Source organism: Balaenoptera acutorostrata, chromosome X, assembly GCF_949987535.1.
Source record: "Balaenoptera acutorostrata chromosome X, mBalAcu1.1, whole genome shotgun sequence".
NCBI lineage: Eukaryota > Metazoa > Chordata > Mammalia > Artiodactyla > Balaenopteridae > Balaenoptera > Balaenoptera acutorostrata.
This window is the reverse complement of record NC_080085.1, coordinates 42,830,345-42,852,145: the sequence shown is the minus strand read 5'-3', so window position 1 is coordinate 42,852,145 and position 21,801 is coordinate 42,830,345. Positions and strand designations below refer to the sequence as shown.

The following is a 21,801-nucleotide window of genomic DNA, read 5'->3' as shown; positions in this document are numbered from 1 at the left end:
ATGAGTAGTCTATGAGAGCTCAAAAGCCAGAACAAATGACCTTGATTCTGGTAAAAATATTACATTGCGATTCACCTAACCTGTCAGTTTCCTTCTCCTCTCTCGTTTTCCAAAATGCTGAACTTCCGGAGTAGACTCCTCCCCTTCTATTCCTGCCCAGTGGTTTGGTCCGACCTTAATACTACTGACAGGACGGACAAACTGCGTCTGCGCAGAAAGCTCTTGGGGGGGTGGGGGGGAGGAACATGGCGCAAGCTCTGTCTGAGGAGGAGTTTCAGCGGATGCAGGTGCCGCTCGCCGGGGAAAAGACCACCGGGCTAGGCGACGGGGGCGCGGGGAAGAGAAAGATCGTGCCACCGGCTTTGAGCAGGGGTTGGTTGGGATGGACCTTGAGCCTAAGGGGTTGGTCTGGAGAAGGGAAACTGAGGCTCCGAGTGGTGAGACTACTGGATTCCGAGATACTGTAGGGTTCTGAGGGGATGGATTCTGTTAGCCTTGTGGGCGGAAGAGAGAGTCCTAGCGTAGGCGATACCTTACTCAGACCTGGAGGGGACGAGACCTTTGGGCCCGTGTGGGGGACACCTTGGGTGGGCGACGGTAATGCTGGGCTTTGAGAGGAGGAGATCCTGAGAGGGCGAAACCATTTTGCCTGGAGAGGAAGGAAGCGGGCGTTGGGCTGTTTGCTTCATGGTGGAGGGAGCCCTGGAGAGGGCAATACCATTACCGGTGGGAGGTGGACGTTTTTATGGGAGATACCACTATGTCAGGGGACTGGGGAAAGACCCCACATGTCATTGTTCCTGGGAGGTGGAGCTCCTGTGCGAGGGGTGGTAGCGGATCCCAAGAGAGGGCAGTACCATTGGATGATTACGGGTGATCCCATTAGACGTGGGGTGAAGAAGGCCCTGAATGGGTAATACGATTAATCCTTGTTGGAGAGAGGACCTGAGGAGGTGAAAGAGTGATACCTTGGACCGCGTGGAGGGGAAATCACCGGTCTGTGGAGAGGTACCCTGACTGAGTACTGTGACCACTTGATTCTTTTTGGGGGCACTCTGAGACGGATGAAAGGCCAGAGTGAGCCCTTGTTGAGAGAATTCCTTACTGGGGAAAACCATTGGATTTTGTGTGGAGACTCTGAAAGGGGGAAACCCAGCGTAGGGTCCTGTGGGAGGACAGGAGGAACTCCGAGTGAGGGCAGGTAATCCATTCATCCTTGAATGAAGGAAACCAGTTGTTGCTATGTGAGGGACCCTGAGGGTGGAAGAGTGAGATAATTGGACCAAAAAAGGGGAAGGCCCCTGTAACTTGTGCAAAGTATTCCATGCGAGTAAGAGTAATCCAACTGGCCCACCCAAGGCCTTGGGGGGGAAAAACCCTGAAGGGCATAGCGTCATCCCATTGGATTATGACTGGGGAGATCTTGAGGGGTATAGGGGATCCTTGAATGAGGAAGATTGATTCTGTTGGTCATGAGTGAAGGGAAAACCATTGGGCTCTGATGGATAGGGACTCTAAGTGGGTGCCAGGGGTGTTCCAACTGGATCAGGACTGGGGGAGACAGATCACTGGGTCTGGGAGAGGACAGGGGCAGGAAAGATTCTATAGAGGCCAAGCCCTCTCACATTTAGCAGACCACCCAGGGATGGAGGCTGGTGCCATGGGAGAGAGGGAAAGGTCCCGGTGGGGTAAGGGATGGTGGTCTGGGAAGAATTGGCCTCAGCACCCTACAGGGCTGGTAGGTAGGGATATGCTGTTTGGAATGGCCCATACTTCACTTTCCCTCAATTCTTGAAAGGGGTCTGGACATATTTTGAGAGCTTTGGGGGTGGGGACCCTGGGCAGCCCCCTTTTACTCAGTGAAATTGGTCATAATACCAGGCCCTCTTCCCTTGGGAAAGAGGGAGGAAGGCAATCCCCTGCCCCCTACTCTGGCCAAGAGGATAGACAACACCTCTGACAGAAGACAGAACAGTGCTTAGCGTGTGACGAGCCCAGTCCAGATGAAGAGGCAGACTTTATCCTTTGGGCATGGAACACACATGAGCAAGAGACTGACTGGGTCAGCACTCTGTCATGGCCTGAGGGCATAGTTGGATTGGAAGGGGAGAGATGGAGGCAGCAGGGAGACAGGTGAGGCTGGCTATGTTTATATAAGTAGAACTAGAGAAGGTGGGACAGGCTGAGCGGCTGGACTCATTTGGGATGCAGCAGGCACGGGTCTTAGGAGTGACTAAAGAGGTGCATGGATGGCAGCAGGGTCTGTAGGGCTCAGAGGATTGGTTCTCTCATGAGGGTAGGGGGCACATTCCTGCCAAGTCATTTCCTTCCCTGCTTCCCCCTAAGGCTCAGCTCCTAGAACTCCGGACAAACAACTACCAGCTTTCAGATGAACTACGCAAGAATGGTGTTGGTGAGCCGAGAGGGTCTCATTAGATGGGGGTGGCTTTGGAGGACGGAGGCCAAGGGGAAAAAATCTCAGAGGCCTGGCAGGAGGACCTTTCAGCTCCTTACCACTGACTGAGGCTGAGACTCCCTGCTTTCCCCACACCAGAACTTACCAGTCTTCGACAGAAGGTCGCCTACCTGGATAAGGAGTTCAACAAAGCTCAGAAGGTACCTCCTTCCACCTACTCACCCACCCATGTGTTCCCTGTAGCCATCTGACTCATTCATCTGTCCAGTGAGCACCTACAGTGAACCAGACCTAATGTTACATGCTGTCACTAGTCATTCAAAAATTTCTCATGGAAGTCTCCTTTGTTTGGTAATTTTATCTAGGTCTGCTTAATTTATTAATTAATTTTCATTTACTCTTAATTCATTTTTAATTTCAATTACTCATTCTCATTCACTGATTTCTAACTAAATAATGAAATCTCTCAGTAAATCTGCCTTGAATCTGCCTCCTGTCCTCCACTCATACTCCTGCCTTGTGCTCCTACTCCCCACCCCTGTCCTGGTCCTGTTGCTAAAGTGAGACTAAACCTACCTCTCAAATCCTTTGAAGATGAGATGGCATATAACCTATCATGGCCCCTCAAGGCATTCAAGGCCCTCCTTTGTCTCTTTCTTCACTGCTCTGTCCTCATGCATAGTACAATGTTATACGCAGTATGTTCTCCATATATATTTGTTAGATGAAGGAATACAGAATGCAGAAAGTCTGGCAGTCAGAAAGCTAGGCTTCTCTTTGGTAGGGTGCTGATTTCCCAACCTGGCAATGCCCTCAGCTGCCCAGCAGGGGAACAGCAGTTTCCACGGTGCATGGGAGGGATCCACATAGATGTGTTTGGACAGATGGAACAGTGAAGCCATAATTTCTGAGCCTGGAGATCCAGCCTATGAAGGGTTAAATACTAAGACCCATGAAAAGCCTCAAGAGCTTAGAGGAGAGGATGTAAGCAGGGTGCTCCTCACTCACCCACTCACTCACTCCATCATTCCTGTGGGCTACAAATTGTTGTGGTTAAAGACACCCCCATCCCTCACCCCCTGTTATCATTGTCCCCCCTTGACACTTGCCACAGTATCTCCATACCCTAGTGAGGGAGTCCGTCTCTGGTCACCTTATCTCTCTTCTCACCTCCCTCACCTTTAGGCACTGAGCAAGAGCAAGAAAGCTCAGGTAAGGGGACCCCTGGCGGGTAAATGTGTCTGGGAGACTGTCTTAGAGGGGATATTTCTGTATGCCTGGATCTCCTGGTACTGGCCTTTCTTTCTCTGTGTGTGTGCTTGCATCTGTGACTACCTCCCTGCCATGTGTTTTTGTGTCTATCTTTGTTCTCCTGTTTTGTCTCTCACTCTGCACCTCTCTCTGTATGTCTTTCCTTCTCCCTTTCTTTCTCTGTGTCCTCCTCTCTGAGTCTCTCTCTGTCTCTGTCTTTCTGTTCCTCTCGGATTCTTGTTTCTCTCCCCAACCTTCTCTTTTTCTTTCCCCCACCTGTTCCTATCTCTGCCATCGTTTCTCTCTTTTCTTCTTTCCCTTTCTTTCTCTCTCTTGACTCCTTGTTTCTCTCTTCCCTGTTTCTCTCTCCCCGTTCCTCTCTCTCCTGTTCCTTTTTCTCTTCCTGATTCATTACTTTCCCTGACCTCCTCTCTCTGTTCTTCGTCTGTTGATCTCTCTGTTCCTATCTCTCTGTCGTCCTACCTTTTCTTTTTTTCTCTCTCCCCCATCCCATCCCTCTCTCCTTCCCTATCTAACCCCCTTTCCCCATCTTTCTCTGCTTCCTTTCTTCCCTATTTCTATATACCCCTCTCTTTCCTCCCACTGTCTCCCCTCATCCCTTTCTCCTTCCGCATCTTCCCTTCTCTCTACCCCATGTCTCTCTCTCCCTCCTTATCTCCTCTTTTGTCCCTCCTATGTCTGTCTTTCCCCCTGTATCTCCCGATTTCACCCATCTCATTCTCTGTACCCTATGTTCTCCCCCCAATGTCATTTTCTCCCTCTCTCTGTTTCTTTGCCCTACTGCCCCATCCTTTCTACCCCTGTTGGAGACCTGGCCCACATCTGCCACTGCAGGAAGTCGAGGGGCTGCTGAGTGAAAATGAGATGCTGCAGGCAAAGCTGCACAGCCAGGAGGAGGACTTCCGTTTGCAGAACAGCACGCTTATGGCCGAGTTCAGCAAGGTGCTGGTGCCCTGGATAGTTGAGGGGGGTCCAAGGGGTAGGGGCCACCTGGGCTGAAGCCGGAGGGCAGCTGAGGGTGGTTGGACAGAGGCTGGCCCTGGGTCACTGTCCATGGTGCTGAAACAGGGCCTCGATCTCTGTTGGGGGGCAGTGATTTGACAGATGGGACCACCCACTGTGCTGGGATTAGAAGGCTGCAAGCCATGAGGTCAGCTGGTTCCTGACCAAGTCACTCCTTTCCTTTGAGCTTCAAGTCTCCTTGTGTATATTTTGGGGCTGATGCTATGGAGCCCCAGGTTGTTGGGAGGTCTTAGGTAAAATTCTTATGCTTAGTATGGGATGGAAAGATGTTCGAGCCGCTTCCCTTTTCTAAGTTTTTCATGTGTTTTAAGGGAAAAAGTCTCACAGCAACAAAAAAGGTATTTCCAAGGCTCTACCTGAGAATGTAGGGCTCAAAACCTCAAAAAAGAAAACAAACCAAAAACACAACCTTTGTGTAGGTACAATACCAGAGGCAATTTAGTAAGTAGTAGTTAAGAGCCAGAGGCCTAGATTAAACTCTTGGCTCTGCCTTTTACTAACTGTAACCTCGAGCAAGTCACTTAAGCTTCCTGTTTCTTGGTTCCCAAATATTTAAAATGGAAAAGATGATAATGACAGTACCTGCCTGGCAGGGCTTTTGTGAGGATTGAATGGGTTAATGTCTATAAACCATTTAGAACAGAGCCTTGCACACAGTATCAGCTATGTAGGTGTTAGCTACTGATAGTATCCTTTTATTAATTCATTTTCCCTCTAAAATATTTCTTGACTATTTAAAAGTTTTATATCCATCCTATGACCTTGCCCTGCCTCAGCCCTTACCACCTCTATTCCCACAGTCTCCTCACTGGTTTCCTCACTTCTAGCTTCTTTTACCAGACCAAGCCATAACGGTTGTCCTGACCCGCAGGTCTTACCACATTGCTTCTTTAGACAACACCTCCCAGTGGGTCCTTGTCCCCGAAATTTCAGAACCCCTGGTGCTCACATAACAGCTGACCTCATCGCCTCACTTCTCACTGCTTCCTGCCTCTGGCCTCAGTGGTATCATGGTTCTTGCCGGGCGAGGCAGGGGCAGTTATTCCTCTATAAACCCAGCTTGTGTTTCTCAGCACCTGCCCTGGGCTAGGCACTGAGCCAGGTATAGAACCTCCTTTGCACTACCCCTCCTCCTCCTGGAAGCTAGAAATGCTCACAGGGAGACCTGAGTTCCAGGCCCGCCTCCACCACTTATTTGCCAAGATATTTCAGCTCAATTGTTCCTTCAACAAATAGTTATTGAGCCCCCACTCTGTGCTCTGTGTTCTGGAAATAGTCGTGAGCAGTACAAAATAGTCCTCCCTCTTGGGTAGCTTATGTTCTGGGGGTGGGATGGGGAAAAAGATGATAACATAGTAAACAAATAATAATAATAACACTGATAGCTGACAGTTACATAGTGTTTACTGTGTGCCAGGTCCTGTTTGATGTGCTTTACATTATTCACTCATTTAATTCTCACAGCAAACCGATGAGATATCATTACTATCCCTATTCAACAGATGGGGAAAACTGAGCCCCCTAGAGATGAAGTAATTTGTGCCAAGGTGAAATGGCAGAGTAGAAATTCACATCCAAGCAGTCTGGCTTCCGAATCTATGCTTGTGACCTATGTTACAAAATAAAATTTAATTGTGAATCACAATTTATGATCCAAACATTTTCAGAGATTTAAGAAACTAAGAGAACATATTAGGTAAATTTAATTGCGATTCATGCTAGGTAAGAAAGAAGCAAACAGAATGCTGTGCTAGAGAGTATTGGAATTTCTGTGTTGGGGGATACTACTTGAAAGGTAACATTTGAGCAGAGCGCTGAAGGATGCAAAAAAGTCAGTGATGTGACGAACTGGATGAAAGGAATGGTGTTCTGGGTAGAAAATATCCCAGGCAGTAAAATAAAAATTCTCTGTGGGCCTCAGTCTTCTCATCTGAAAATGGGGACAAAGGATCTTGTCAGGTCTGCTGTGTGAACTGTGTTTTCTCCAGGAGTTGAGCAGGGGGCTGGCTTAGTTTTATTTGTGTTGTACTCCTCTCCACGGGCTCTCCAAGGGCTAACGAGAGGAAGCCATGGGCAGTGCTAACCCTGGAAATGCTCTGAAAGCTGTCTGTGGTGCCTCGGCTCCCAGACGCAGACCCCTCCACAGAAGAAGGCTGGCAGTGGGACTATCCATGATGCTGACATCTTGGACCAGCAACTTCCAGAGGAGCCTGAGGTCTTGGATTGCGACTGTGAGGTTGAAAGCGGGCAAGCGGAAAATTGTTCTCAGTATTCTCCATTTTCCATGTCTCTGTCACTTAACAGGTGTTTGAGTTTGAGGTTGTTTAACATCTGTGCCTCAGTGTCCTTATCTGTGAAGTGGGGATAATGAGTAATGAGAGCCTCTACATCACAGGGGCGTTATGGGAATTAAATGAATTGTAAAGTACATGGGCCAAATGCTATGTATATTTCAGCAAATGTTGTTCTGATTCTTTGCTTTTCTGCTACCTCACTTGTCCCCTGCTCAGCTCTGTAGCCAGATGGAACAGCTGGAGCGGGAGAACCAGCAACTGAAGGATGGGGCTGCCAGGGCAGGGGCTGCCCAAACCGGGAGCCTTGTGGATGGGGAGCTGCTGAGGCTGCAGGCAGAGAACACAGCCTTGCAGAAGAACGTGGCAGGTGCATGGAGACCCTCCTGGGGATGTGGGGACCTTGGGGATTGAGTAAGGTGTTGTCTTCCCTGGGGGAAGAAAAAGGCTTCAGAATCAGGCTTGGCCCTGCCATGAGCCAGTGTATGATTTTGGACAAGCCATTTCACCTCTCTGAGCCAAAGCTTCATCATCTACGAAGTGCATGTAGTGATGTCCACCACCTGGAAAATTGTAGTAGAGATAAGAGGTGATATATTTCTGAGTTTAGTTCAGGACCTGGTACCTAGCAAATGTTACTGATAAGCAGATTGAACATCAGAAAGGAGGTGTTTGCTAAATGGAGGAAGTGAATGAAGGAGTGTTAGGAAGATTCTGAGCCCAAGTTGTCAGTGGGGTCTGGGATGAAAGGTGAAAGAAAGCTTGATAAAGTGTGGGAGTGAGTGTCCTGATGTGTGGACTTGTGGAGAGCAGCTGGGCTTGTGGGGTGGTGGGTGGCAGTTTGGTGATCAGGAAGGAGACTTCGTAGAATGTGGCTGGGGATTAGAGGTTACAGGAGGATTCAGTTGTGAATGGAGGATGGTGGGCATCACCTTGGAGGGCTGTGGGTGGGGCTTGGGGATAGGGGTGGGGCTTGGGAAATTATCTTGGGCTGATTTGATGGTAGACAGGATTTCCGTGGTTGGTGGGGCTTAAAAGATTTGTGAGAGGTGGGGGTGAACCTTTTTTTGTAGGCTTATGGCTACTGAGGCAGGGTTTCTGCTACCTAAGGGGTTGAAGGCCAGTTCTCCTTCTATTTGAGGTGTGTCAGGGGTCTTCTGAGACTACCTCATCCATCATATGTCTCTGTTCTACCCACCAGCCCTGCAGGAGCGCTACGGGAAAGAGGCTGGGAGGTCCCCAGCTGCCAGTGAGGATCAAGGGGATCCCCTGGGGGGCCCAGCTTCCCCTGTCCTGGCCCCCATGCCATTGGCAGAAGTGGAGCTGAAATGGGAGATGGAGAAGGAGGAAAAGAGACTGCTCTGGGAGCAACTGCAAGGCTTGGAGGTGAATCTGGGTCTGTTGGGGCTGGGGTGCCAGGAGGCAGGCAGATGCCCTAGCTCTGCCTGTGGTCCCATGGAGATAGATATCTGTGACATCACCATCTTGTGGGCTGATGGATTAGGAAGGCAGGAGGGCAGGGAAAGGCACAGGCCTTACCTCCCCCCTTGCTGATAACAACTCCCTCCCTCATCCTTCCCAGCAGACCTTGAAGCAGGCTGAAACATCCAGGCTGCAGGAAGAACTTGCTAAGGTGGGGCTGCCGAGCTTTCCCTGGACTTTGCCCCACCCACTCCCCACCTGCCATGCTTCCCCTGGTAGGGTAGAGGGGCAGAGTATCTCCTCAAAGCCTCAGTTTTGTCATCTGTGAAATGGAGAGACTCACATTTATGTCTCAGATTTGCTTTCAATATGAAATGGGCTAATATGGTCCTTCTATGTCTTGTGCATGGCAGGCCCCATCCCATCCTTTTGGGTCCTCCGATCTCTGCTTTTTCATTCATCTATCCATCCATCCATCCGTCCATCCATCCAAATGTTTATAGACAGCTGGCTCTTACCTTAGGAACTTGAGACCCAGTGGTGAGGCAGCCAATCATGATCCTGTTTTCCAGGCCTCCCAGCCTAGCTATTCTGTGACATGGCCATCGGTCGATAGGTCGGAGGCATAAATGTTGGGCTTTGGAGCCTGAGGAGCTGGGTAGAGGTCATGTTTTTGCTGCCGACCAGCTGCGCAACCAAATTGTTTAACCCTTCTGAGACTCAGTTTCCCATTTGTAAAGCCAGTGGTGCTCACTTCTCAGGACTGTTTTGAGGATTCCACGAGGTAACAAAAGTAAATTCCAGTTTCTATAAAGGACTTAGTAGGAAGTGTCTGTAAACATGAAGTTAATTTTTGTCTTTATTAATATTATTCTCATTCTTATCACTTGTCTGTACCCTCCTCCCCCACCCCAGCTCGCCGAGAAACTGAAAAAGAAACAAGAAAGGTAAATTTCTTTCTTCCAGAGCTGGGGGGAAGGGGTTTGGGGGGACTAGGGAGGGGATTGACTTGTGGAACGGACCCATATATGTCTGTCTTTCTGTGCCCAGTTTTTGCCGTCTGCAGACAGAAAAGGAGACGCTATTCAATGACAGCCGGTAACTACCAGGGTTGGGGATATTGGTGGACAATGGGGCAGTGCCCAGCAGGATTAACCGAAGATCACAGGGGCAGAGCTGGGAGACTGAGCCTCAGTCTGTGGTCAATGTGCCCCTCCCTCCCACCAATCACCCCCAGGAACAAGATTGAGGAGTTACAACAGCAAAAGGAAGCTGATCTCAAAGCCCAGTTGGCTCGAACTCAGAAGCTGCAGCAGGAACTCGAGGCTGCCAATCAGGTGAGGGGTTGGGTTCTGAGATCACTGGGATAGGGACAGGGCTGGGAGTCCGGGGAGCTGTAAGATCTACGGAGGCTAGCTGGGGAGTCTGATATTTCCTGTGTTGGAAATATAGGGACTGGATGGGTCCTGGGCCCCCTAGGAGCTAGGAAAATGGGAATTAGGGAACCCCGAGAGCCCTAGGAGTTGGGCTAGGAATCTGCATGAATCAAAGATCTCAGCGGGGCTGAGGACTACGGGCGTATGTGCCACATGTTTGGATGAATCTGAAACTCCAGGGGATTAGAGACAGGAATCTGGAGAAATCTGTGGTCACTGGTTTGGGACCAGGAGTTTGGAGTGAGTCTGAACTCCCTGGAGGTTGGGTAACTTTGAGACCTATGGGGGCTGGGTGGATATAAGACTTTCAAGGGTAAGACATTTGGGCCTGGAAGCTGAGTGCATTTGAGACCCTCAGAGCTTGGGGGCTGGTTTGGGTCTTAAGACACCTAGGAAGTTGGATCATGTGAGTTGGTGGTCCCTGGGGGCTGTGAATAAAAAACTGGTGAGTCTGAGACATCCAGCGACTGGAGCAAAAGTCTAGGTAGGTCTGAGGCTCCTAAGGGTTGGCGGCTGGGTGACTTTAAAGCCTCCAGCCTTCCCCTTAGAGTGAGTGAGTCTCAGGTCCCTTGGATTGGGGGATATGATGGCTTGTGGGTCTAACTAAAGCCCCTAGGAGCTGGGGACAGAAGTCTGGGTAAAGCTGGGTGTGAAGATCCCCAGAGACTGGGGACAGGAGCGGCAGGTGAGGTATCAGTCTGAGACCTCACCAGGAGCTGGAAACTACACAATTGTATCAGTTTGAAACCTATAGGATCTGGGGTGGTGAGTTTGGGTGGGTCTGAGACTCTTGGGAACTAGAGACATGGGGGTTGCCTGTGTCTAAAACCCCTGGGGGTTGGGGTCAGGAATCTGGGTGAAGCTGTAGTCCCTGGGGGTTGAGTGTGTCTGAGAATCCTGGGGCCTCTGAGCTGGAATCTGGGTGAGTGTGAGACCATCTTATGGATGGGGGCTGAGTGAATTTGAAATCCCCAGGAACCTAGGTGGTTTCTGAGGTGCTTAGAACTGGGATACAGGGGTGTGTGAGGCCCCTGGGGATAATGACCAAGAGTCTGGGTGAGCCTGAGATCTCTGATGGCTGGGTAGTCCAAGACCCTCAAGTACTGGCAGCATGCTGCCAGGTGGTCAAAGAGGGAGTCTCTGTGGTCATATGTACCCCAGGGGAGGCTGAGGTCTGGAATGGGCTCCCCTGACGTGGTCCCCACAGAGCTTGGCAGAGCTGAGAGATCAGCGGCAGGGGGAGCTCCTGGAGCATGCAGCAGCTCTGCGAGCCCTACAAGATCAGGTACATTGTACTGAGCGGGCTCAGGGAGGTGGGGGTGAGGGTGGGGGCAGCCTCAGTGGGTATTATACAGGCAGGCAAGACCCCAGGGTCCTGCTTCCCCTGGTCGTCGTTCTCGTGGGTGTGTGTATGTGTGTCCTTTCTTTCTTGGCTGCGGGTAGGTCCTGTCCTCCTATTCTGGACCCACTCTCACTCGTTGTGGGGGTGGGGCCAGGTGTCCATCCAGAGTGCGGATGCGCAGGAACAAGTGGAAGGACTTTCGGCTGAGAACAATGCCTTGAGGACTAGCCTGGCTGCCCTGGAGCAGGTACAGGACACGTGGGAGCCTGCGCCGATCCCTCCCCAGCTCCCCATCTCCCTCTGCTTTTGATCCACATTGGGGCAACGTTGTCTGGACCTCATGCTGTTCTCCTGCCTCTGTTTCTGTTTCATTCTCAGCTTCTCCTTTCTGTTGGCTTCCACCCCTCTTCTCTCTGGTCATCCATCCCTGCTTTTTTTGCATTCTAGTTTCTCTCCAGTAAAGTGCAAGAAGTGTACTAATCTTAAGTGTACACTCAGTGAATTATCCCTGTCTGTATGTTTATCTGTCTCCATGTAGCCACCACCCAGATGAAGATATAGAGCATTTTCAGCACCCCAGAAGGTCCCTTTTACCCCTTCTCAATCAATACTTCCCCAGAAGTAACCACTCCTCTGACCTTTAGCAACATAGATTAGTTTTGCTTGCTCTTCAACTTCATGTAAATGGAATCAGACACCCAATCTATGTCTGGCTTCTTTCCTGAAGCGTTATATCTGTGAGGTTTATCCATATGTAGCACTGATCTATTCTACTTTCTCTGTGTACTATTTCATTGTATGAATATACCACACTTACCAATCCCCTGTTGATCTCTTTCTCTCACTGCTTTTCTCTTTGAAATACTCTCTCTCTACTCCTGGCTCTCCTTTCACCTCTCTCTCTGTCTCCCTGGAACACCCCGTGACTGGCCCCTGGGGCCCCTTTCGCTCCACTTTCCATCACCACCACTCTCTCCAGATCCAAACAGCAAAGACCCAAGAACTGAATATGCTCCGGGAACAGACTGCTGGGCTGACAGCTGAGCTGCAGCAGCGGCAGACTGAGTATGAGGACCTCATGGGACAGAAAGATGACCTCAACTCCCAGCTCCAGGTGACACCTCTGGCTTTGACCTGTCTCCTCCTAGTTCCCTAGTCCTGGCTCAGTGGAGTTTCCCATGAGGTGCTGTGGGAAGACCATGGAGTCAGGTGGGCCTGGGTTCCAGTCTGACTCCCGAACTTATTAGCACCTGTGTGTCCTAGACCAAGTCATTTCACTTGAGACTGAGCCTCTTCAGTTAGTTAGGATAGCCATTCTGATTCCACAGTAAAAGCCGGAATAATAGCGGGAGAATGAATGCTGGGGAGCAGCTAGCAGCCTCTGCCATGTTTCTCATCTAGAAACAGAACATCACCCACTTTACCAGGGTTAAGGGAGATGTTCCACCAGAAATGTCCTGGGTGAGCAGCACCTCCTGGGGGCTCTTTATCAAACTCACCCTTTTTGTCCCCACATTAGGAGTCATTGCGAGCCAATAGTCGGCTGCTGGAACAACTTCAGGAACTCGGGCAGGAGAAGGAGCAATTGACCCAGGAACTACAGGAGGCTCGTAAGGTGGGCAGCACCACAGGGGGAGGCCCAGTCTGCAGGGGGACAGGTGATGTGGGCAAGCCCACGGGAATGGGAGGGGACAGAAAGTGACCAGTTCCATGAGGATGGGTGAGTGACTTAGCCCTTCAATCGGGATGGGGAGGAGGTGGACTTTGGCTTGTTCCTTGGGCCTTGTTTGGTGTTGGGGGAGGAGGTTGACTGACATCCTCCTGCCCTCCTCTCCTGGGTGCCAGAGTGCTGAGAAGCGGAAGGCCATGCTGGATGAGCTAGCCATGGAGACGCTGCAGGAGAAGTCCCAGCACAAGGAGGAGCTGGGAGCAGTCCGACTACGGCACGAGAAGGAGGTGCTGGGGGTGCGCGCCCGCTATGAGCGTGAGCTCCGTGAGCTACATGAAGACAAGAAGCGGCAGGAGGAGGAGCTGCGTGGGCAGATCCGCGAGGAGAAGGTGGGTGGGAAGATGATGATGCCTTTCTGCCTCTAAAACCTGGGGAGCGTAGCATTGCTGATGGGCCAGGGGATGGCGTGGGTGAGGCGCCCGCTCCTCCACCTGGCCCTTGCTGGTCTGCCCTCTTGCAGGCCCGAACGCGGGAGCTGGAGACTCTCCAGCAGATGGTGGAAGAACTTCAAGCTCAGGTACACTCCATGGATGGGGCCAAGGGCTGGTTTGAACGGCGCTTGAAGGAGGCTGAGGTGAGTTGGTGCAGAGGCTGGTTGGGGGGTATGCATGTCAAAGCAGGGGACTGGAAGTGGTCAGGCCCTGGAACTTTCTGAGGCTCTGGACTTGGGCATCCCCACAGCGCCCCCTGGCTCAACAGCAGCCCTCTGGAGGGGATCAGGCCATGGCCATCAATCAGTAGGGCAGAATGTCAGATGTGCAAATTTGAAAAGGCACTTCTTCCTTCTGAAATTGTACTTCTGTCGGAAAATTATTATAATATAATAATTCTAATTTTGATGCAACCAGAACTTTTACTACCATTTTCTGGAAAACTCATGGTAATACACAAGAGGCAGTGTCACGTAGCAGTGAAGAGCACACATGCTGGAGCCAGTTGTTTGCCTGGGTTTGAATCCTGTCTGGGCTGCTTTCTAGCCCAGACAGGACAAGTAAATAACTTGCCTTGGGCAAGTTACTTACTTCTCTGTGGCCCGTTTTCGACATCCGTAAAAAAAGGGATAACAATAATACCGGCTGTCTAGGTGTTATGGGAGGGTTATATAAAGTGAGTTAATATATATAAAATCCCTACAACATTCCTGGTGTGCAGTAAGTGCTACGTTATGTTTTATTAAATAAAGTAAGATGTAAATGCAGATGTTGGTCTTCGATGTGAATGGCGCAGCCCTCGACGTGACACTCTGTTTCTTCTCTGCATACGCAGGGGCCCTGCTGCAATCCCTCACACCACTCACTGGGTGTGATGTCCTCTGGGGGGTGTGACGTCCTCTGGGGGGCCGTGGCCAGACCTGGGACTTGTCTTGTAGGAATCTCTGCAGCAGCAGCAGCAGGAACAAGAGGAAGCCCTCAAGCAGTGTCGGGAGCAGCACGCGGGCGAGCTGAAGGTGCCCATTGCATGATGGCATTCCTCTCTGGTGGGAGGACTGAGGTTTCCCAAGCTGCGGCCTGAGCTGCCCTCTGCTTTGCAGAGCAAGGAAGAGGAGCTGCAGGGTGTGCGGGATCAGCTCCAACAGGCCCAGGAGGAGCGGGACTGCCACCTGAAGACCATCAGCAGCCTGAAGCAGGTCACCCACTGGTCCCTCCTGGTCCCTCGACACACCCCGGGCCTCAGCATGCAGTAATGGGGCAGGGAGGGAGCACACTGCATGCAGCCAGCCATTCTGGCACCCACCAGCTGTGCTTTCTCTATCCCACAGGAGGTGAAGGACACGGTGGATGGGCAGCGAATCCTGGAGAAGAAGGGCAGTGCTGCGGTACGAGGGAGAAAGGTGTCCAAGCAAGGCCCACTCCTGCCCTGCAGCCACCCCCACCTATGGACCCACCGGGCCTCAGCCCCTGTCTTTCCCCCGTTCTCCACAGCTCAAGGACCTCAAACGGCAGCTGCACCTGGAGCGGAAACGGGCGGATAAACTGCAGGAGCGGTTGCAGGACATCCTCACCAATAGCAAGAGCCGCTCAGGTGAGGGGCCCAGACGGCAGGGGAGGCTGAGGTGTGGGGAGGCAGAGCTTGGGTCTGAAGGCTGGGGCTGCTTCCTGTACTTCACTCTGCAGGGCTCTCCTGTGTCTTCACTTTGTCTTTTACCCTTTCTCTGCGTCTGTCCCACCTCTGTTTCTTTCTTTCTTTCTTTTTTTAAATTAATTTATTTATTTATTTATTTTGGGCTGCATTGGGTCTTCGTTGCTGCGCGTGGGCTTTCTCTAGTTGTGGCGAGCAGCGGCTACTCTTTGTTGTGGTCCATGGGCTTCTCATTGCAGTGGCTTCTCTTGTTGCGGAGCACGGGCTCTAGGCACGTGGGCTTCAGTAGTTGTGGCACGTGGGCTCAGTAGTTGTGGCACACGGGCTTAGTTGCTCTGCGGCATGTGGAATCTTCCCGGACCAGGGCTTGAACCCGTGTCCCCTGCATTGGCAGGCGGATTCTTTTTTTTTTTTTTTTTACTTTTGGGTTTATTTATTTATTTATTTATTTATTTATTTATGGCTGTGTTGGGTCTTCGTTTCTGTGCGAGGGCTTTCTCTAGTTGCGGCAAGTGGGGGCCACTCTTCATCGCGGTACGCGGGCCTCTCATTATCGCGGCCTCTCGCTGCGGAGCACGGGCTCCAGACGCGCAGGCTCAGTAATTGTGGCTCACGGGCCTAGTTGCTCCACGGCATGTGGGATCTTCCCAGACCAGGGCTCGAACCCGTGTCCCCTGCATTGGCAGGCAGATTCTCAAGCACTGCGCCACCAGGGAAGCCCAGCAGGCAGATTCTTAACCACTGCGCCACCAGGGAAGTCCCTCCTTCTTCTGTCTCTCTCTGCATTATCTCTCTGTGTGTCTCTCTCTCCTTTTTGCTGTGTCTCTTCTCTGTTTCTGTCTCTCTCTGCCTCCTCATGTCATCTCTGTATCTGCCTTTCTCGCCCGGCTTTCTCTTTCTAGTTCTCTCCTTTTCTCCTCCTGCCTTTTTCTTCTCTCTGTTCCTTTATCTCTGTCTCTCTTCTCTCTCTCTCTCTCGTCTGTGTCTCTGTTTGTCTCCCCACTATCCCTCATACACTCCCACACCTCACCCAGAGTCTCTGTCTCTTGTATCCATCCTCTCATTCTATAAATATGGACTGAGCCTTCACGCTCACATCCAGGGTCCCTGGTAGGAGGTCCCCCCCCCCAAGTCTCAGTCCCTTAGGAGCTCCCTGTTGAGCTAGGGAGACAGACTTACAATCAGGCAACAACACTACCGTGTGATCATTATGCAGCTAAAATCCATGTTATTTTTGCCACTTAAGGCAGAAGACACAACAGAAAAATTTGAGTTGCCTTGGACTTTTTTTAGAAAGAAATGGCCTATAAATATGTTTAAATAAATAAGATGCAGTGATGGCTCTGGTGGATCTCCCATATCACAAGCGAAAGAAAACGTGCTCCCTGTCCCTCCACAGCCGTCCTGCTCTTGCTGGAGATCCTTGGCTTGTGGTGTCAGCCCCAATCCCTGACACCCAGAAGCAGCTGCAAGAACAGAGACACAAGCTTAGTGGCTGTGTTTCAAGTGACATGGCAAAAACGGGTGTATCTCTCACCAAATCAATGTCTCGCTGAGGCACTCAGTCTCCTGAAGTTACCTCTCTTTATAAGGGAGGACTTTTATTTCTGTTCTGTTACAAATTGGTGTACAGATCAACAAACAGATCCAAATTGTGTGCCGTACATTCTATCCGTCCATTAGGTGAAATTCAGATTTAGGTGCATGGCTACGAGTCTGCCGCCATCTTTTCTCTCTGCCTCTGCTCTGACTAGTGTCCTTAGCCAGGGTCTCTGTTTGCCTCTATCATCAGCTCTGGCTTGCTGTCTCTCTGGGGTCTTCTCTCTGCACATAGGGGTGCCCCTCTGCCCTCTCCAGCTGTCTTTACCCTGAGTCTGAGTGCATTCGCCACTTTATGCCCATGTGTGTCCACATCATCATCTTTCTCCCCATCTTCACCTTTGTTTCACTTCTGGTGTGTGTTTGCCTAGAGAGGCAGCTCCTTTTTCTATTTCTGCCTTTCCCTACCCTACTGTCTGCTTCCACTGTTACCCATGCCTGAGTGTCTCCTTGCCTCTCTCCATCTCTGTCAAATCTATTTCTGCCTCTTCTTGCCAGTCGGTGCCCTGGGACCCTGGGAGATTGGGGCTCAGATTTCTCTTCCCTCTCTGCCCAGGGCTCGAGGAGCTGGTTCTATCAGAGATGAATTCACCAAGCCGGACCCAGACTGGGGACAGCAGTAGCATCTCCTCCTTCAGCTACCGCGAGATCTTGCGGGAGAAGGAGAGCTCGACCGTTCCAGCCAGGGTAAGGGGCAGGGAAGAGCCCACAGCCCCAGCTTCTACCCAAATTCTGCGCCCTCCTTTTTCCCTCCCCTGGAGCCATCTCCTACTCTGGGCCCAGCACACACATTTTCTTGTCAACTTTTCCTCAAGCTCACCAACTTGGATTCAGATTGCTAAATGGGGGATGGACAAATTATTCTCTCTGACCCTCTGTTTCATCATCTGTGGGCTAATTCCACCTTTCCTGGTGCTATAAAATATGTGGCTCATAGTAGGTGCATTATCCATGTGGGAGATCCTTTTTTCCAACTCATAATTATCACTTATTATTATTGTTGTCTGTGTCAGCTTCCATGCCAGACACTTTTATTTGGAAATAACCTTCTTATCATTCTGTAAGTAGTATGTATACATTGTAGAAAAGTTTAAAAAACACAAGCAAAGATTTTTTTAAAAAATCCAAAGCAATCACATCTTCACCATCCAGAGATCACCACTATAAATCCTTAGTTCATACCCTTCTAGACCTCTCTCTCTCTTTTTTTTAAACCTAAATAAGATTATAAGTAACCTATTGAACTCTACCCTCGCAATTTGGTAAATTTTCATCTTTTTGAATACTTTGACCTTAGTCAGATTTCTCTAGTTGGTCCCAAAATGTGCTTTATTTCTGGTTTTATGAAAACCAGCATTCAATTTCAGAGCACATTTGCTGCATCTGGTTGCTTTATGTCCCTTAAGTCTCTTGAATATAGTGTGATCCCTTTTTTTCATGACACCAACCTGTAGAAGAGACCAGCCCAGTTGACCTGAAGAAAGTGTCCCACCTTTGGGATTTTCCTGCTGGCTTCATAGTGGTATCATTCAGCTCGTTTCTCTCTCCCCTAGTTTTCCTGTCAACTGGAAGTGAGAGCTCATTTGTTATAGGCTCTCCCTTCATGGTCTCAATAAGGCTATGGTGTGGTGGTTCCTGTCTCCCCCTTTAAAAGGCAAAGGGGGATCCAGAGTCTCTGAGGGTGCTGAGACTTGTCTGCAGTTTGTCTGCAGCCCCAGTTGCAAAGCCCACCCCGGCTTGGTTCTCCTTCTCAGCCCCTGATCCTATCTGGGGTGTTGGCACTGAGCCTGGGCTGGCCTCTCTCCCTTCTTCCCCGCAGTCCTTATCCAGCAGCCCTCAGGCCCAGCCCCCGCGGCCAGCAGAGCTATCAGATGAGGAAGTGGCTGAGCTCTTTCAGCGCCTGGCAGAGACGCAGCAGGAGAAATGGATGCTGGAGGAGAAGGTGCTGTCTGCCTGCTCGTCCCCTCTTGGCCTGCCCTTGGAGAGGAGGCCGGGGTGGCAGGAGTGGGGGGTGGGGGTGGGGCGATATCTGGCCAGGCCCCTCCTCATGGGTGAACATGCGCAGTTGAGGGCCTGAGGTGGGCTGGGCCACCCTGCAGGTGAAGCACCTGGAGGTGAGCAGCGCGTCCATGGCAGAGGATCTCTGCCGGAAGAGCGCCATCATCGAGACCTATGTCATGGACAGCCGGATTGGTCAGTGCCCCCTCCCCAGCCCTCACCCCTCATCCAGCCCCTCACCTACCCCCTTCTTCCCCACTGTCCAGAGCTGCGGCTTCTCTCCTCTCCTTACGGAACTCACCAAATTTACTGCCGAGACCACAGGTGCCAGAGGGAAGAGCCAGGCAGGCCAGGATCTGTGTGTCTTCCTCTGTATTCCATCTCTTGTCTCGGCTCCTCCCTCCTGTCTGAGTCTCTGTCGTCTCTCCACTCTCCTTTCTCTAGTGTCTCTCTGTCATTCCCATTGTCCTTTCTCCTCCCTGTGTCTCTTCCTCTGCTTTCTCTCCCTTCTCTTCTTTCTGCCCCATCCCCCCTTCATCTTGTCTCACTGTTCCTACTGCCTGTCTAAATGGTTCCACCTCTGGAAATTTTCATTCTCTGGATGCATATCCCTTTTAGGGTCCTTCTCTCCACTCTTCCTCCCCTCTCCTCCTTTCTCCTCTTCCTTCCTCCATCCCCCATTTTTATTTCTTTTGTTCCCTTCTTTCAAATCTTCTCCTCTCCCTGTTTTTTCCTTATTAATCAGAATAATACCAGTTGACGCATGCTGAGAGCTGACTGTGTGCTCTGTGCTTTGCATACAGTCATATGTGTTTTTCCAGCTCCATGAGTTAGCTCCTAACCCCATTTCTCAGGGCCGCACAGCTAGTAAGTGAAGCCAGGTCTCACATGGCAAAGCCTCTGCTCCCTCCATTAGATGGCTTCTCCCCCCATTTTTCTCCCCCACTCTCTGTTTCCCTCTTTCCTGCTCTGTCTCTGTCTCTCCTTCGGCTCGACCAAGGGGGTGATTCTCAGCCTGGGCCCTTGCAGATGTGTCTGTGGCAGCAGGCCACACAGACCGTAGCGGGCTGGGCAGCGTCCTGAGAGACCTAGTGAAGCCAGGCGACGAGAACCTTCGGGAGATGAACAAGAAGTTACAGAACATGCTGGAGGAACAGCTCACCAAGAACATGCACTTGCACAAGGCAAGTGTGGCCTACCAGCCTACCCCTTTGTCTCTCCAGCCACATAGCCCCTGGTCATCTGTCAGTCCCCTCTCCACACACCCCATTCACCAAGCACTCCTTCCCCCTCATCTGCCCATCCTCCAGTCAACCTACTCATTATCAGGTTAGTCTTTCACTCTTCCCTCTGTCCTTGCACCCACCCACTCATCCATTCATACACACATTCAGCCACTCTCCCATCAACCCACCTACTATTTGCCCATCTGCCCTGCTACCCGTCTAATCATCTGCCCATGCCTTTGTGCCCATCTCCTTTTTTTTTTTTTTTTAATATTTGGCTGCGCCAGGTCTTTGCGGCACGTGGGAGCTTTAGTTGCAGCATGCAGGATCTAGTTCCCTGACCAGGGATTGAACCCGGGCCCCATGCATTGGGAGCGTGGAGTCTTAACCACTGGACCACCAGGGAAGTCCCCTGCACCCATTTCCTGATGTATCACTCTCTCTTACCTACTCATCAGTCACCCCTTGTCTTACCTTTAACCCACCCGCCCAGCGACCTGCTTGCCTACCTGTTGTCCTCCATCTGTCCTCTGAACAGTTCATTATTCCACCGATTTGCCTACCATGGATCTCCCATGCATCCACCCACGTGTCCACTCACCTATCCTGCCACCCAAGTATTTCCCCATCTCTGGGGGAAGTCAGAAAGGATGCAAGTCTGGCCCCTTCCTCTGAGAAGCAAGCTCACCATCTAGAGACAAGAAGGTGGCAGGGGTAGGGGTCATGTCCTCCAGCCTAACCACACAGAGCAGATGATCCACTCCCATGTCCATATCCCTAGCCCCAGGTACTCCTCACCCCCTCACACACACCACACACACCTTTTCCGAGCCCAGCCCACTGCTGGGAGCTCTGGGAGCTGCTCCAGATACCTTCCTGTCTCAGGCTAGACATAGCTGGGCATTGATGGGATGAGAATGATGACACCCAGGCTTGCTGAGGGTGCCATCGCCTGCCACCTTCTCTGACTCCTGATGGCTCATTTGTTTCTTAGGACATGGAAGTTCTGTCCCAGGAAATTGTGCGGCTCAGCAAGGAGTGCGTGGGGTCCCCCAACCCAGACCTAGAACCGGGAGAAGCCAGCTAAAGACCTGCAGGCTGCACCCACTCCCTCCCTTCCCCACCCCCCATTCCCTTGGGCTGTGGTGGGAAAATGGGGGCCAGCGCCAAAATCAGATAGGTTGGGAGACTGGACATTAAAGGGGTTGGAGGCCTGATGGTTGGTGTTAGTGACCCTGTCTTAGGGCCGAGGCCCCTGGGGAGTGGGGAATCCTGAGGGGAGGGGCAGGGATTCTCCTCCTTCTTGGCCCTGGCTCCCAGGGGCCTTTGCCTTCATCTCTGCATGAGCTCTCCCTCCCAGAGACCAACTCTTTTTTTATTTTATTTTATTTTTTAATTTATGTCTGGAAGCCTGGCTACTCTGCATTTGGGATTGGGGATGCTGGGTGGGGCACGGTCCATGTTCAGCATTCTAGCAACATGTGTGTGTGTGTGTGTAAAAGCTGTGCAGCCAAAATACCATCTGGCCAGACTGGCCCACCCACTGACTGTCTGCTCTGATTCTTTCCAACCATGAGGGGTGTGCTGGGGGTGGGGAGGTTATACCATTGGAACGGGGAGGGTGGTCTCTGGCTGCAACTTTACTCTCGTCCCCCACCCTCACCCAGCCTGTCTCCAGTTACTGTTGACCAGCCTCTCAAACTGAATGGAGCAGAAATATCTGCAGATATGTATGTGGGTGGATGTGTATGGGGTGTGGGTATGGATGAGTAGATAGATGGGAGGATGGATAAGTGGTTGGATGGACTGATGGATAAATAAGTAGAAGGTTGCATGGATTGATGATGGATAGGTTGGGAAATAAATGGATGGATAGGTGATTGGATGAATAAATGGACAAATGGATTGCTAGGTGGATAGGTAGAGGATGGATAGGTGGGGGTATAAATGGACAGATGGATGGCTAGG

The 21,801-nt window shown here is 51.1% G+C and overlaps 1 protein-coding gene across 8 annotated transcripts; it reads left to right on the top strand.

Annotated features, from left to right (window-relative positions):
* The first annotated feature begins 231 nt into the window (after nucleotides 1-231).
* GRIPAP1 (GRIP1 associated protein 1) lies at nucleotides 232-21,377 on the top strand. 8 transcript variants are annotated; one of them, XM_057538375.1, is made up of 27 exons: nucleotides 232-287; nucleotides 2,347-2,413; nucleotides 2,555-2,616; nucleotides 3,602-3,628; nucleotides 4,523-4,630; nucleotides 6,840-6,947; nucleotides 7,222-7,372; nucleotides 8,204-8,388; nucleotides 8,588-8,635; nucleotides 9,340-9,371; nucleotides 9,475-9,522; nucleotides 9,662-9,761; nucleotides 11,068-11,145; nucleotides 11,357-11,449; nucleotides 12,182-12,316; nucleotides 12,722-12,817; nucleotides 13,048-13,260; nucleotides 13,392-13,505; nucleotides 14,301-14,378; nucleotides 14,463-14,558; nucleotides 14,691-14,762; nucleotides 14,854-14,953; nucleotides 17,166-17,296; nucleotides 18,429-18,551; nucleotides 18,709-18,802; nucleotides 19,637-19,791; nucleotides 20,828-21,377. In XM_057538375.1, exons 1-27 carry the CDS (start codon nucleotides 246-248, stop codon nucleotides 20,918-20,920), a joined length of 2,649 nt encoding a protein of 882 aa, XP_057394358.1. In that variant the 5' UTR covers nucleotides 232-245; the 3' UTR covers nucleotides 20,921-21,377. The 8 variants fall into 8 exon arrangements, with proteins under 8 accessions (XP_057394358.1, XP_057394360.1, XP_057394359.1 ...); XM_057538377.1 differs by having other exon boundaries at nucleotides 237-287; nucleotides 6,840-6,926; XM_057538376.1 differs by having other exon boundaries at nucleotides 237-287; nucleotides 14,691-14,747.
* Nucleotides 21,378-21,801: the final 424 nt, after the last annotated feature.

Coding starts and splice junctions, on each gene's coding strand:
- GRIPAP1 (XM_057538375.1), top strand. CDS start 246: ATGGCGCAAGCTCTGTCTGAGGAGGAGTTTCAGCGGATGCAG. Junction 12,317..12,721: donor ACCTCAACTCCCAGCTCCAG/GTGACACCTCTG, acceptor TCCCCACATTAG/GAGTCATTGCGAGCCAATAG. Junction 17,297..18,428: donor GCTCGACCGTTCCAGCCAGG/GTAAGGGGCAGG, acceptor TCTTCCCCGCAG/TCCTTATCCAGCAGCCCTCA.